Source organism: Ranitomeya imitator, chromosome 4 (assembly GCF_032444005.1).
Source record: "Ranitomeya imitator isolate aRanImi1 chromosome 4, aRanImi1.pri, whole genome shotgun sequence".
Lineage (NCBI taxonomy): Eukaryota > Metazoa > Chordata > Amphibia > Anura > Dendrobatidae > Ranitomeya > Ranitomeya imitator.
The window spans coordinates 456959364-456972841 of NC_091285.1; the positions used below are offsets into that span (position 1 = coordinate 456959364).

The 13478-nt window shown below is 42.1% G+C and overlaps 1 protein-coding gene across 3 annotated transcripts in view; it reads left to right on the forward strand.

Moving 5' to 3' along the window:
• The window catches only part of DUOX1 (dual oxidase 1), a 280203-nt gene that overhangs the window by 99418 nt on the left and 167307 nt on the right, over positions 1–13478 (forward strand). For all 3 annotated transcript variants that reach the window (XM_069765805.1, XM_069765807.1, XM_069765808.1), the window contains one exon: positions 922–1024. In XM_069765805.1, coding sequence (XP_069621906.1) covers positions 922–1024 — 103 coding nt within the window. The remainder of the gene's footprint in view (positions 1–921; positions 1025–13478) is intronic.

Sequence of the window (13478 nt, forward strand, 5' to 3'; positions counted from 1 at the left end):
CTAAAATGTGTACTTACCCTATCCGTGAAAATTTTGTTGGTCAAGACTTTGCTCTGGGTTTTTCCAAGCGGAGAATCTACAGTGTATCAGTGTTATGTGGGTGCATTCCCACGGACTGACGTTATGTGATTGTGAAATCTGCATCACATTCACAATCAGTGTGCTACATGCAGAATTCTTGAGAATTTTGCTTTTTTGTCAAAGCTATTCCCAAAAGGGGCTTTCTTGAAAGCCTCAGTCCTTGCTTCCTCTAACGTTTCAATTGAGAGATAATTTGGTGACCCCCATGTACATTTCATATTGAAATTATCAGGCCTGAAATACAGTTACCTAAAGTGCATGGATACCTTAAACTAGATTAGCCAGTAATCTACCTATAAATATATCATGGATAGGGCTACATGGTAACTTTGGCCACAACACAGGGTGCAGGCCATGAGACAAAAGTTTGCTATGTGCAATGCTATGGGTCACCGCTATAGTGCAGTACAATGAAAGATTACCATAAAAACAAGTACAAATAATCCAACCAATGCAACTCCATTCACTTTTACTATGATGTATCTTTGAAAACACTGTAGCGACTTTGGCCACGTAACCTATGTCACTACCAAAGTTGACGTGTAGCCATGGCCAAAAGGTGCCTTTACAGTTTAAGTAATTTTTGGATGAATTTTATTTTGCCCCCAACTTTACCATATGCCAGCATGCTTAGCTCAATCTTGGGGAATTGTGTTTTCATTGGGAATAACTGAATAAGCCCCTGACAAAATGCTCCTCTTATTGATAGTCATAAAAAATAAGTTAACAAAACAAAATAATAAAAAAACCTATGTGATTTGAGGACATTCTGTAATAAATATGTTCAAGATAATGTAGCCATGTATAGCCAATGCATTTTCTTTCCTTTTCCAACTGAAGAATCCAAATATACAGACGGCTCAAGATGTCGATGCCCTGATTCTTGGAATGGCTTCCCAGATTGCCGAAAATGAAGATAATGTGGTGATTGAAGATTTACGAGGTCAATATTTTTTAATTCTAAGGCTGCCTACTCAGTGGTTATGCTTCGATGTTTAACTGTTTCCTTGCACAATTACCTAATCTTGCAGGAAATAGTTGTTACACCTGCAAGGCTAATTGCATGGCTAATCATCATCAGCCGATCTGAATCCCTGCAAGATTAACTGATTGTACATGAAAGCAGTAAAAAGCCCCAGCATGAGCATTGTGTTAGTGCATTCTTACTCCAAATTTGGTCAGTTAAGGGACTAGATAAGATGGATTACAGATAGTGGTTTAAAGCTGTGTATGTGAGGGGGTATATAAAATAACATTAACCAAATAGCTTAAAGGGAATCTGTCAACATGAAAATGCAGTCCAAACTGCAGGCTTCATGTCATAGAGCATGGCGGGCTTAGCAGATTAATAAACAGAGGGTGAAAAAAGTATTGAACACCTCAACAACTTTCTAATTTTTGAAGTAAATATATTTCTAAAGATGTTATTGAAATGAAATTCTCACCATATGTTTCTATCAACCCAACCAATCTGCACAGACAAAGAAATCACTACAGATGTCCATGAATTAGTTTTTTGAGAATTAAAAAGTCTGCACACTTAGATTAATTAAATTAGTCACAGACAATTTTATTAATCTAGCAACACAAATAGTAATAATCCCCATTGAATGAACAAGACACGGGATGGTCCTCCAAGCCCCACAGATATGATGGGCAATATATCTGCATGTATCTATATATCTTCTCAGGTTGTATTGCCTCAAATTTGCCAACAGCTCAGAGGCACCTGTTAAGCAACCTAGCATTTTAATCATAAACCACTACCTGCGGACCTCCTAAGCCTCAGAGTGCCACCTTTCTTTTTGCTTATGCAAGGCAAAAAGGCAAAGCACTGCAAAACTGTTTTACAGCTTGAAAACCTGGGAGAGAAAAGCCTCAAAGTAGAATAGTTGCTGCTGTACATTAAAAAGCTACTTGTCCGCTAGCTGCCTCCCCGTGTATTGTATCTTGGACTTATGGTTTGTGACAATGCCTGGTAAATTGACTGCCTTAGGCTCAAGCAAAAAAAAAAAAAACATGCTCCATGCATGACTCGTGTCCTGAAGTTGATAGTGCAAGATCTATTTTGCAGATATACATGCTTGAGAAAGGTGGTGGTTGTGACCAGAAAAAATGTCAGCCCATTTCAGTAGGCCTTATTTAAATGCATTCCCTTCTGGCTTTGCAAAAAAAAAAAACATGCAGCCTGCTGCAATTTAATGCTGTAGATGTTGCAGCATTTGCTCCAACAGCATAAAGCAGTGACAGACTACATCAAGCAGCAGTCAAACTGGAGAGACCCCTCTGCAATCCTTTCAGAAACAGTGTTACCCATCTGTGCTAGCATAAGGGCTACAACAAGTAGCCAAGGTAAATTATATTTTACATGATGGACCAAATGTTTTTTCTGCCATAATAACAACCTGGAACGCTTCAGCAAACAGACATGCAATGTCTCAACAGCCAGGTTCTCAGACAGACACCCTAAGCCCCAGACAAATGGATTTCTGTGTCAGCAATTGGAGCAGTAGCAAGAACTGGCTCAGTTTGCCATTCGGGTACTGTCTTTTCAAGCTTCCTGTGTCATGTCAGAGAGGACATTCAGTGCGCTCGGTGGATTTGTCATACCAAAAGTTTATTTGCCACGATGTTTGGAATACCTAACATTTGTCAAAATGAATCAAGCATGGATCAGTGCACACTTTCATGCACTGATGGCTGATGCCAATGATTATGTAAGCCAAACCATTTGTATGCCTGCCTGTTTGTTAACTGTTGACTACACTGCCAGTCCGATGACTGTTATCTACACCATTCTGCTGTTGCCAATTCTGATGAACCACATTCTGCCAGGCTTCTACTGACAGTCAATTATGTCATCTTTACTATAGTACTTCTGACCCTAAACTGCCAAGAATGTTCATGCCTGCTCTGTCTTCACCTTCCACTTTGCTGCTCTGGCTAAATCTACTTCAAACCCACCCCTACTGTCTGCTCACCTGGTTTCATAATGTTTGACTATGTTGCAGCTGACTTGAGCACTGTTGGTGGCCCTAAATTGCAAAAAATCCCTTTACCTGCCATGTTAGCTCTTAATTTTGCTGATCCCGCCACATCCACTGCACAGGCACACTAGCCATACATGTCTTGGTTGCCCACTGTGTTTCATAGTGCTTGACTATGCTACTGATGATGGGAAACTACTCTCATGTTTTAGTAACCTCAAGAAACAGCTCTTAGGGCTAATTTTTAAAAAGGCTTGATGACAGCACCTCAAAACCTTTCATTTTCAAAACAATAACAAACAGGCATTGCTCACATGTATTCAGTGTATCTAGAAGCCGTAAATCATGCAACTGAGGTGATGAAAACTATATCTCCGAGCAATAACAAATACTCGGAGGTCACCCGAGCGTGCTAGGGAAAACCCAAGCAAAACTCTTTATACTCCCTAAACAGGGATAATTGGTGTACAGAAACTTGTAAAAATGTTGCAGCTTCTTTGGTTTACACCACCTTTCTATTATTATTATTATTTATTATTATTGTTGTGAATTCCGCTCTTGGGCTCCCTCCGGTGGTTGTAAGTGGCACTTTTGTGAGTTCTGCTCTTGGGCTCCCTCCGGTGGTTTTAAGTGGAATGGCTGCTCCTTGGATTTAGCTGTCAGTAGCTGCTTCCACTGATTGTCTTTTCTGCTCGGCTATTTAGCCTGGCTCTTTCCTTCAGCTTGGGCCACTTGTACTGTTATGATCTGGTGGTTTATGAGCAACATGGAACGAGCTCTGAAGGAAGTGGTATCTGTACTGACCGCAGTCCCTAAGCTCAACACACCACTAGAAGTAGCCGTGGGATGCTCCTAACACTCCCTAGGCACCTCTACTGTTGTGAATTCCACTCTTGGGCTCCCTCCGGTGGTTGTAAGTGGCACTTTTGTGAGTTCCTCTCTTGGGCTCCCTCCGGTGGTTTTAAGTGGAATGGCTGCTCCTTGGATTTAGCTGTCAGCAGCTGCTTCCACTGATTGTCTTTTCTGCTCAGCTATTTAGCCTGGCTCTTTCCTTCAGCTTGTACCACTTGTCAATGGTTCCTGGTTGGATTCACATCTCTTTGGATTTCCCTGTTATCCTGACCAGTTCAGCAAAGCTAAGTCCTTGCTTGCTCTTTTCTGTCCACAGGTTGTGGACTTTTCTGTTCTGTGCTTTCTATGTTTGTCCAGCTTGTCAGTATGAATTAATTGTGTGATGCTGGAAGCCCTGGGAAGCAGATTTACCCTCCACACCTTTAGTCAGGTGTGGAGATTTTTGTAAACTCTGTGTGGATTTTTTGTAGTGTTTTATACTGACCGCACAGTATTCCATCCTGTCCTATCTATCTAGCTAGACTGGCCTCCTATGCTCATCCTAGTTTCATTCTGTGTATGTCTTTTCCCTCTCCACTCACAGTCATTACTTGTGGGGGGCTATCTATCCTTTGGGGATTTTCTCTGAGGCAAGATAGTTTTCCTGTTTCTATCTTTAGGGGTAGTTAGTTCTTAGGCTGTGACGAGGTGCCTAGGGAGTGTTAGGAGCATCCCACGGCTACTTCTAGTGTTGTGTTGAGCTTAGGGACTGCGGTCAGTACAGATACCACTTCCTTCAGAGCTCGTTCCATGTTGCTCATAAACCACCAGATCATAACATATTATAGCGCCATTTATTCCATGGTGCTTTATATGTGAAGAGGGGTATACATAATAAAAACAGGTACAATAATCTTGAACAATACAAGTCACAACTGGTACAGGAGGAGAGAGGACCCTGCCCACGAGGGCTCACAATCTACAAGGGATGGGTGAGGATACAGTAGGTGAGGATAGAGCTGGTCGTGCAGTGGTTTGGTCGATTGGTGGTTACTGCAGGTTGTAGGCTTGCCGGAAGAGGTAGGTCTTCAGGTTCTTTTTGAAGGTTTTGATGGTAGGTGAGTGTCTGATATGTTGTGGTAGAGAGTTCCAGATTAGGGGTGATGTGTGAGAGAAATCTTGCATGCGATTGTGGGAAGAGGAGATAAGAGGGGAGTAGAGAAGAAGATCTTGTGAGGATCGGAGGTTGCGTGCAGGAAAGTACCGGGAGATGAGGTCACAGATGTATGGAGGAGACAGGTTGTGGATGGCTTTGTATGTCATGGTTAGGCTTTTGTACTGGAGTCTCTGGGTAATGGGGAGACAGTGAAGGGATTGACAGAGGGGAGAGGCGGGGGAATGGCGGGGGGACAGGTGGATTAGTCGGGCAGCAGAGTTTAGAATAGATTGGAGGGGCGGGAGAGTGTTAGAGGGGAGGCCACAGAGCAGGAGGTTACAGTAGTCGAGGCCGGAGATGATGAGGACATGGACTAGGGTTTTGTCAGATTCTTGGTTTAGGAATGTACGGATCCGTGAAATATTTTTAAGTTGAAGGCGGCAGGTAGGGTTGAGCGAAACGGGTCGAACATTTTCAAAAGTCGCCGACTTTTGGCGAAGTCGAGTTTCATGAAACCCGATCCGACCCCTGTGCGTTGTCGGCCATGCGGTACGCGACTTTCGCGTCAAAGTCGCGTTTCAATGACGCGAAAAGCGCCATTTCTCAGCCAATGAAGGTAAACGCAGAGTGTGGGCAGCGTGATGACATAGGTCCTGGTCCCCACCATCTTAGAGAAGGGCATTGCAGTGATTGGCTTGCTGTCTGCGGCGTCACAGGGGCTATAAAGGGGCGTTCCCGCCGACCGCCATCTTACTGCTGCTGATCTGAGCTTAGGGAGAGGTTGCTGCCGCTTCGTCAGAAGCAGGGATAACGTTAGGCAGGGTACATTAACCACCAAACCGCTTGTGCTGTAGCGATTTGCACCGTCCAACACCACCTTCGGTGTGCAGGGATAGTGGAAGCTACATTTTTTTTTTTTTCTCAGCGCTGTAGCTCATTGGGCTGCCCTAGAAGGCTCCCTGATAGCTGCATTGCTGTGTGTACGCCGCTGTGCAAACCAACTGCTTTTTTCAAAGCACAAATCCTCTTGTTCCTTCCTTTCTGCACAGCTATCTTGTTTGTTTGTCCACACTTTTTATTTAATTTGTGCATCAGTCCACTCCTTATTGCTGCCTGCCATACCTGACTGAGATTACTGCAGGGAGATAGTAATTGAAGGACAGTTCCTTTTTTTTTTTTTTTTTTTTGTGGGAGATTAAGATTGGCATTTCTGCTAGAGTGTCATCCCTGTCTGTGCCATCTCTCACTCAGTGGGCCATAGAAAGCCTATTTATTTTTTTGCTTGATTTGGGTTCTAAAATCTACCTGAAAAAATCACTACCTCAATCAGTGGGAGAAAAATATTAGCCTCAGGGCTTGTGTGCCACTCCTGACTCCTGTGTGTGCCATCTCTCAGTCAGTGGGCCATAGAAAGCCTATTTATTTTTTTGCTTGATTTGGGTTCCAAAATCTACCTGAAAAAATCACTACATCAATCAGTGGGAGAAAAATATTGGCCTCAGGGCTTGTGTGCCACTCCTGACTCCTGTGTGCATCATCACTCACTCAGTGGGCCATAGAAAGCCTATTTTTTTTTTTGCTTTATTTGGGTTCTAAATTCTGCCTGAAAAAATCAATAAATCAATCAGTGGGAGATTAATATTGGCCTTTGGGCTTGTGTGCCAGTCCTAAGCGTGCCATCTCTCTCACAAATAGTGGGCCATAGAAAGCCTATTTATTTTTTTTTTTTTTTTGGTTTTATAAATTCTCCCTGAAAAAAAAAGGGAGATTAATATTGGCCTTTGGGCTTGTGTGCCAGTCCTAAGCGTGCCATCTCTCTCTCTCAGATAGTGGGCCATAGAAAGCCTATTTATTATTTTTTTTATTGGGTTTATAAATTTTCCCTGAAAAAAAAAAAAAAAAGTGGGAGATTAATATTGGCCTCTGGGCTTGTGTGCCAGTCCTGAGCGTGCCATCTCTCTCACAAATAGTGGGCCATAGAAAGCCTATTTATTTATTTTTTTTGGTTTTATAAATTCTCCCTGAAAAAAAAAAGGGAGATTAATATTGGCCTTTGGGCTTGTGTGCCAGTCCTAAGCGTGCCATCTCTCTCTCTCAGATAGTGGGCCATAGAAAGCCTATTTATTATTTTTTTTATTGGGTTTATAAATTTTCCCTGAAAAAAAAAAAAAAGAAAGTGGGAGATTAATATTGGCCTCTTGGCTTGTGTGCCAGTCCTGAGCGTGCCATCTCTCTCACAAATAGTGGGCCATAGAAAGCCTATTTATTATTTTTTTGGGGGTTTTATAAATTCTCCCTGAAAAAAAAAGGGAGATTAATATTGGCCTTTGGGCTTGTGTGCCAGTCCTAAGCGTGCCATCTCTCTCTCTCAGATAGTGGGCCATAGAAAGCCTATTTATTATTTTTTTTATTGGGTTTATAAATTTTCCCTGAAAAAAAAAAAAAAAAAGTGGGAGATTAATATTGGCCTCTGGGCTTGTGTGCCAGTCCTGAGCGTGCCATCTCTCTCACAAATAGTGAGCCATAGAAAGCCTATTTATTTTTTTGGTTGATTTGGGTTCTAAATTCTGCCTGAAAAAATCAATAAATCAATCAGTGGGAGATTAATATTGGCCTTTGGGCTTGTGTGCCAGTCCTAAGCGTGCCATCTCTCTCACAAATAGTGGGCCATAGAAAGCCTATTTATTTTTTTTTTTTTTTGGTTTTATAAATTCTCCCTGAAAAAAAAAGGGAGATTAATATTGGCCTTTGGGCTTGTGTGCCAGTCCTAAGCGTGCCATCTCTCTCTCTCAGATAGTGGGCCATAGAAAGCCTATTTATTATTTTTTTTATTGGGTTTATAAATTTTCCCTGAAAAAAAAAAAAAAAAGTGGGAGATTAATATTGGCCTCTGGGCTTGTGTGCCAGTCCTGAGCGTGCCATCTCTCTCACAAATAGTGGGCCATAGAAAGCCTATTTATTTATTTTTTTTGGTTTTATAAATTCTCCCTGAAAAAAAAAAGGGAGATTAATATTGGCCTTTGGGCTTGTGTGCCAGTCCTAAGCGTGCCATCTCTCTCTCTCAGATAGTGGGCCATAGAAAGCCTATTTATTATTTTTTTTATTGGGTTTATAAATTTTCCCTGAAAAAAAAAAAAAAGAAAGTGGGAGATTAATATTGGCCTCTTGGCTTGTGTGCCAGTCCTGAGCGTGCCATCTCTCTCACAAATAGTGGGCCATAGAAAGCCTATTTATTATTTTTTTGGGGGTTTTATAAATTCTCCCTGAAAAAAAAAGGGAGATTAATATTGGCCTTTGGGCTTGTGTGCCAGTCCTAAGCGTGCCATCTCTCTCTCTCAGATAGTGGGCCATAGAAAGCCTATTTATTATTTTTTTTATTGGGTTTATAAATTTTCCCTGAAAAAAAAAAAAAAAAGTGGGAGATTAATATTGGCCTCTGGGCTTGTGTGCCAGTCCTGAGCGTGCCATCTCTCTCACAAATAGTGAGCCATAGAAAGCCTATTTATTTTTTTGGTTGATTTGGGTTCTAAATTCTACCTGAAAAAATCACTACATCAATCATTGGGAGAAAAATATTGGCCTCTGGGCTTGTGTGCCACTCCTGACTCCTGTGTGCGTCATCTCTCACTCAGTGGGCCATAGAAAGCCTATTTATTTTTTTGCTTGATTTGGGTTCTAAAATCTACCTGAAAAAATCACTACCTCAATCAGTGGGAGAAAAATATTAGCCTCAGGGCTTGTGTGCCACTCCTGACTCCTGTGTGTGCCATCTCTCAGTCAGTGGGCCATAGAAAGCCTATTTATTTTTTTGCTTGATTTGGGTTCCAAAATCTACCTGAAAAAATCACTACATCAATCAGTGGGAGAAAAATATTGGCCTCAGGGCTTGTGTGCCACTCCTGACTCCTGTGTGCATCATCACTCACTCAGTGGGCCATAGAAAGCCTATTTTTTTTTTTGCTTTATTTGGGTTCTAAATTCTGCCTGAAAAAATCAATAAATCAATCAGTGGGAGATTAATATTGGCCTTTGGGCTTGTGTGCCAGTCCTAAGCGTGCCATCTCTCTCACAAATAGTGGGCCATAGAAAGCCTATTTATTTTTTTTTTTTTTTGGTTTTATAAATTCTCCCTGAAAAAAAAAGGGAGATTAATATTGGCCTTTGGGCTTGTGTGCCAGTCCTAAGCGTGCCATCTCTCTCTCTCAGATAGTGGGCCATAGAAAGCCTATTTATTATTTTTTTTATTGGGTTTATAAATTTTCCCTGAAAAAAAAAAAAAAAAGTGGGAGATTAATATTGGCCTCTGGGCTTGTGTGCCAGTCCTGAGCGTGCCATCTCTCTCACAAATAGTGGGCCATAGAAAGCCTATTTATTTATTTTTTTTGGTTTTATAAATTCTCCCTGAAAAAAAAAAGGGAGATTAATATTGGCCTTTGGGCTTGTGTGCCAGTCCTAAGCGTGCCATCTCTCTCTCTCAGATAGTGGGCCATAGAAAGCCTATTTATTATTTTTTTTATTGGGTTTATAAATTTTCCCTGAAAAAAAAAAAAAAGAAAGTGGGAGATTAATATTGGCCTCTTGGCTTGTGTGCCAGTCCTGAGCGTGCCATCTCTCTCACAAATAGTGGGCCATAGAAAGCCTATTTATTATTTTTTTGGGGGTTTTATAAATTCTCCCTGAAAAAAAAAGGGAGATTAATATTGGCCTTTGGGCTTGTGTGCCAGTCCTAAGCGTGCCATCTCTCTCTCTCAGATAGTGGGCCATAGAAAGCCTATTTATTATTTTTTTTATTGGGTTTATAAATTTTCCCTGAAAAAAAAAAAAAAAAAGTGGGAGATTAATATTGGCCTCTGGGCTTGTGTGCCAGTCCTGAGCGTGCCATCTCTCTCACAAATAGTGAGCCATAGAAAGCCTATTTATTTTTTTGGTTGATTTGGGTTCTAAATTCTACCTGAAAAAATCACTACATCAATCATTGGGAGAAAAATATTGGCCTCTGGGCTTGTGTGCCACTCCTGACTCCTGTGTGCGTCATCTCTCACTCAGTGGGCCATAGAAAGCCTATTTTTTGTTTTATTTGTTTTCTAAATTCTCCCTGAAAAAATCATTTTATTTTATTTGGTTTCTAAATTCTTCCTGAAAAAATCATTTTTTTTTATTATTTTTTTTTTTCTAAAGTCTCCCTGAAAAAAAATAAAAAATCAAATCAGTGGGAGATTAATATTGCCCTTTCTGCTTGTGTGCCAGTCTTGACTCCTGGGTGTGCCATCTCTCTCTCTCTCTCTCCAATTGTGGGCCATAGAAAGCCTATTATTTTTTTAGCTTGATTTGGGTTCCAAAATCTACCTGAAAAAATCACTACATCAATCATTGGGAGAAAAATATTGGCCTCTGGGCTTGTGTGCCACTCCTGACTCCTGTGTGCGTCATCTCTCACTCAGTGGGCCATAGAAAGCCTATTTTTTGTTTTATTTGTTTTCTAAATTCTCCCTGAAAAAATCATTTTATTTTATTTGGTTTCTAAATTCTTCCTGAAAACATCATTTTATTTTATTTTTTTTTTTCTAAAGTCTCCCTGAAAAAAAAAAAATAAATCAGTGGGAGATTAATATTGCCCTTTCTGCTTGTGTGCCAGTCTTGACTCCTGGGTGTGCCATCTCTCTCTCTCTCTCTCTCTCTCTCTCTCTCTCTCCAATTGTGGGCCATAGAAAGCCTATTATTTTTTTAGCTTGATTTGGGTTCCAAAATCTACCTGAAAAAATCACTACATCAATCATTGGGAGAAAAATATTGGCCTCTGGGCTTGTGTGCCACTCCTGACTCCTGTGTGCGTCATCTCTCACTCAGTGGGCCATAGAAAGCCTATTTTTTGTTTTATTTGTTTTCTAAATTCTCCCTGAAAAAATCATTTTATTTTATTTGGTTTCTAAATTCTTCCTGAAAAAATCATTTTATTCTATTATTTTTTTTTTCTAAAGTCTCCCTGAAAAAAAATAAATAAATCAGTGGGAGATTAATATTGCCCTTTCTGCTTGTGTGCCAGTCTTGACTCCTGGGTGTGCCATCTCTCTCTCTCTCTCTCTCTCCAATTGTGGGCCATAGAAAGCCTATTATTTTTTTAGCTTGATTTGGGTTCCAAAATCTACCTGAAAAAATCACTACATCAATCATTGGGAGAAAAATATTGGCCTCTGGGCTTGTGTGCCACTCCTGACTCCTGTGTGCGTCATCTCTCACTCAGTGGGCCCTAGAAAGCCTATTTTTTGTTTTATTTGTTTTCTAAATTCTCCCTGAAAAAATCATTTTATTTTATTTGGTTTCTAAATTCTTCCTGAAAAAATCATTTTATTTTATTTTGTTTCTAAAGTCTCCCTGAAAAAAAAAAAATAAATAAAAAAAACAGTGGGAGATTAATATTTACATTTGTGCTATAGTGACAGTCCTGCGTGTGTGGCATCTCTCTCATTTGTTGCCACCAAAAACAGAGTGTGTAACATTGTGCCTGATTTTCGTTGTGGTCTCACCCACCTGTAAAGGGGTAGCTAAATCATACTGAAGTTATAGCTCACCGTGTAAGTTGTGTGACAGCAACAAATACCGTTGGTTTGGTTACGTTTTTAAAACAATGAGGAAGTCTGGTGGAAGAGGTCGTGGCCGGGGGCGTTCATTGTCAGCTGGTAATGAGGGTAGTGGTGGAGCATCAGGTGGTCGTGGGAAAAAAAATATTGCACCTAAGTCTGGAGCTGTGGAGCCAGGAACATCGTCTGGCTACACAAGGCCTCGAACGCTCCCTTTTCTGGGAGTAGGAAAACCGCTTTGAAAGCCGGAGCAGCAAGAGCAAGTTTTGGCTTATCTTGCTGACTCAGCCTCTAGCTCTTTTGCCTCCTCTCGTGAAACTGGTAAATGTAAAAGCAGCGCGTCGTTAGTGGATGTTCACGGTCAGGGACAATTCGCTTCCTTGTCCTCTTCAGCAAAAACAACAACAGAGAAGAATGCAGCAGGCGACACAACGGGTTACTCCATGGAGCTCTTTACACATACCGTCCCTGGCTTAGAAAGTGAAGCAGTTAACAGTCCATGCCCATTACAAGTTGAATCTGACATGGAGTGCACTGATGCACAGCCACAGCCAGACTACTATGCTGGTCCTTTGACTCAGACCACAACATTGCCCTCGCAGGGTAATGATCAAGAATCAGACCCTGATGAGACTATGTTGCCCCATCACGAACGCTATACCACTGACCGACACGGTGACACAGACGAAGTTGCACACGAGCTACAAGAAGAGGTAATAGATGACACAGTTGTTGACCCCGATTGGCAGCCATTGGGGGAACAGGGTGCAGGCGGCAGCAGTTCTGAAGCGGAGGAGGAGGGGCCGCAGCAGGCATCAACATCGCAACAGGTTCCATCTGCCAGGCCCGTATCTTGCCCAAAACGCGTGGCAAAGCCAAAACCTGTTGGAGGACAGCGTGGCCATCCGGTTAAAGCTCAGTCTGCAATGCCTGAAAAGGTATCCGATGCTAGAAAGAGTGCAGTCTGGCATTTTTTTAAACAACATCCAATTGATCAGCGCAAAGTCATCTGTCAAAAATGTTCAACTACCTTAAGCAGAGGGCAGAATCTGAAAAGTCTCAATACAAGTTGCATGCATAGACATTTAACCACCATGCAAGCTTGGACTAACTACCAAACGTCCCTTAAGGTTGTAGCACCCTCGGCCAATGAAGCTAGTCATCAACGCAACATCCCTTCCGGCAGTGTAGGGCCACCATTTTCCGCACCACCTGCAGTATCTGTGCAGGTTTCTTTGCCAGGCCAAAGCAGTCAGGGTCAGGGAATCACCAGTTTCGTAGTAGGAAACACTGCATCTAGGGCACCGGCGGCAACAATACCATCTCCCACCGTCTCTCAGTCTGCCATGTCCACCGGCACCCCCGCTAGTTCCACGATCTCCAGCTCTCCAGTCCAGCTCACCCTACATGAGACTATGGTTAGAAAAAGGAAGTACTTAGCCTCGCATCCGCGTACACAGGGTTTGAACGCCCACATAGCTAGACTAATCTCGTTAGAGATGATGCCCTACCGGTTAGTTGAAAGCGAAGCTTTCAAAGCCCTGATGGACTACGCTGTACCACGCTACGAGCTACCCAGTCGACACTGTTTTTCCAGAAAAGCCATCCCAGCCCTCCACCAGCATGTTAAAGAGCGCATCGTCCATGCACTCAGGCAATCTGTGAGCACAAAGGTGCACCTGACAACAGATGCATGGACCAGTAGGCATGGCCAGGGACGTTACGTGTCCATCACGGCACACTGGGTGAATGTTGTGGATGCAGGGTCCACAGGGGACAGCAATTTTGGGACAGTTCTGCCTAGCCCACGGTCTAGGAAACAGTTGGCTGTAGCCGTTCGCCCCC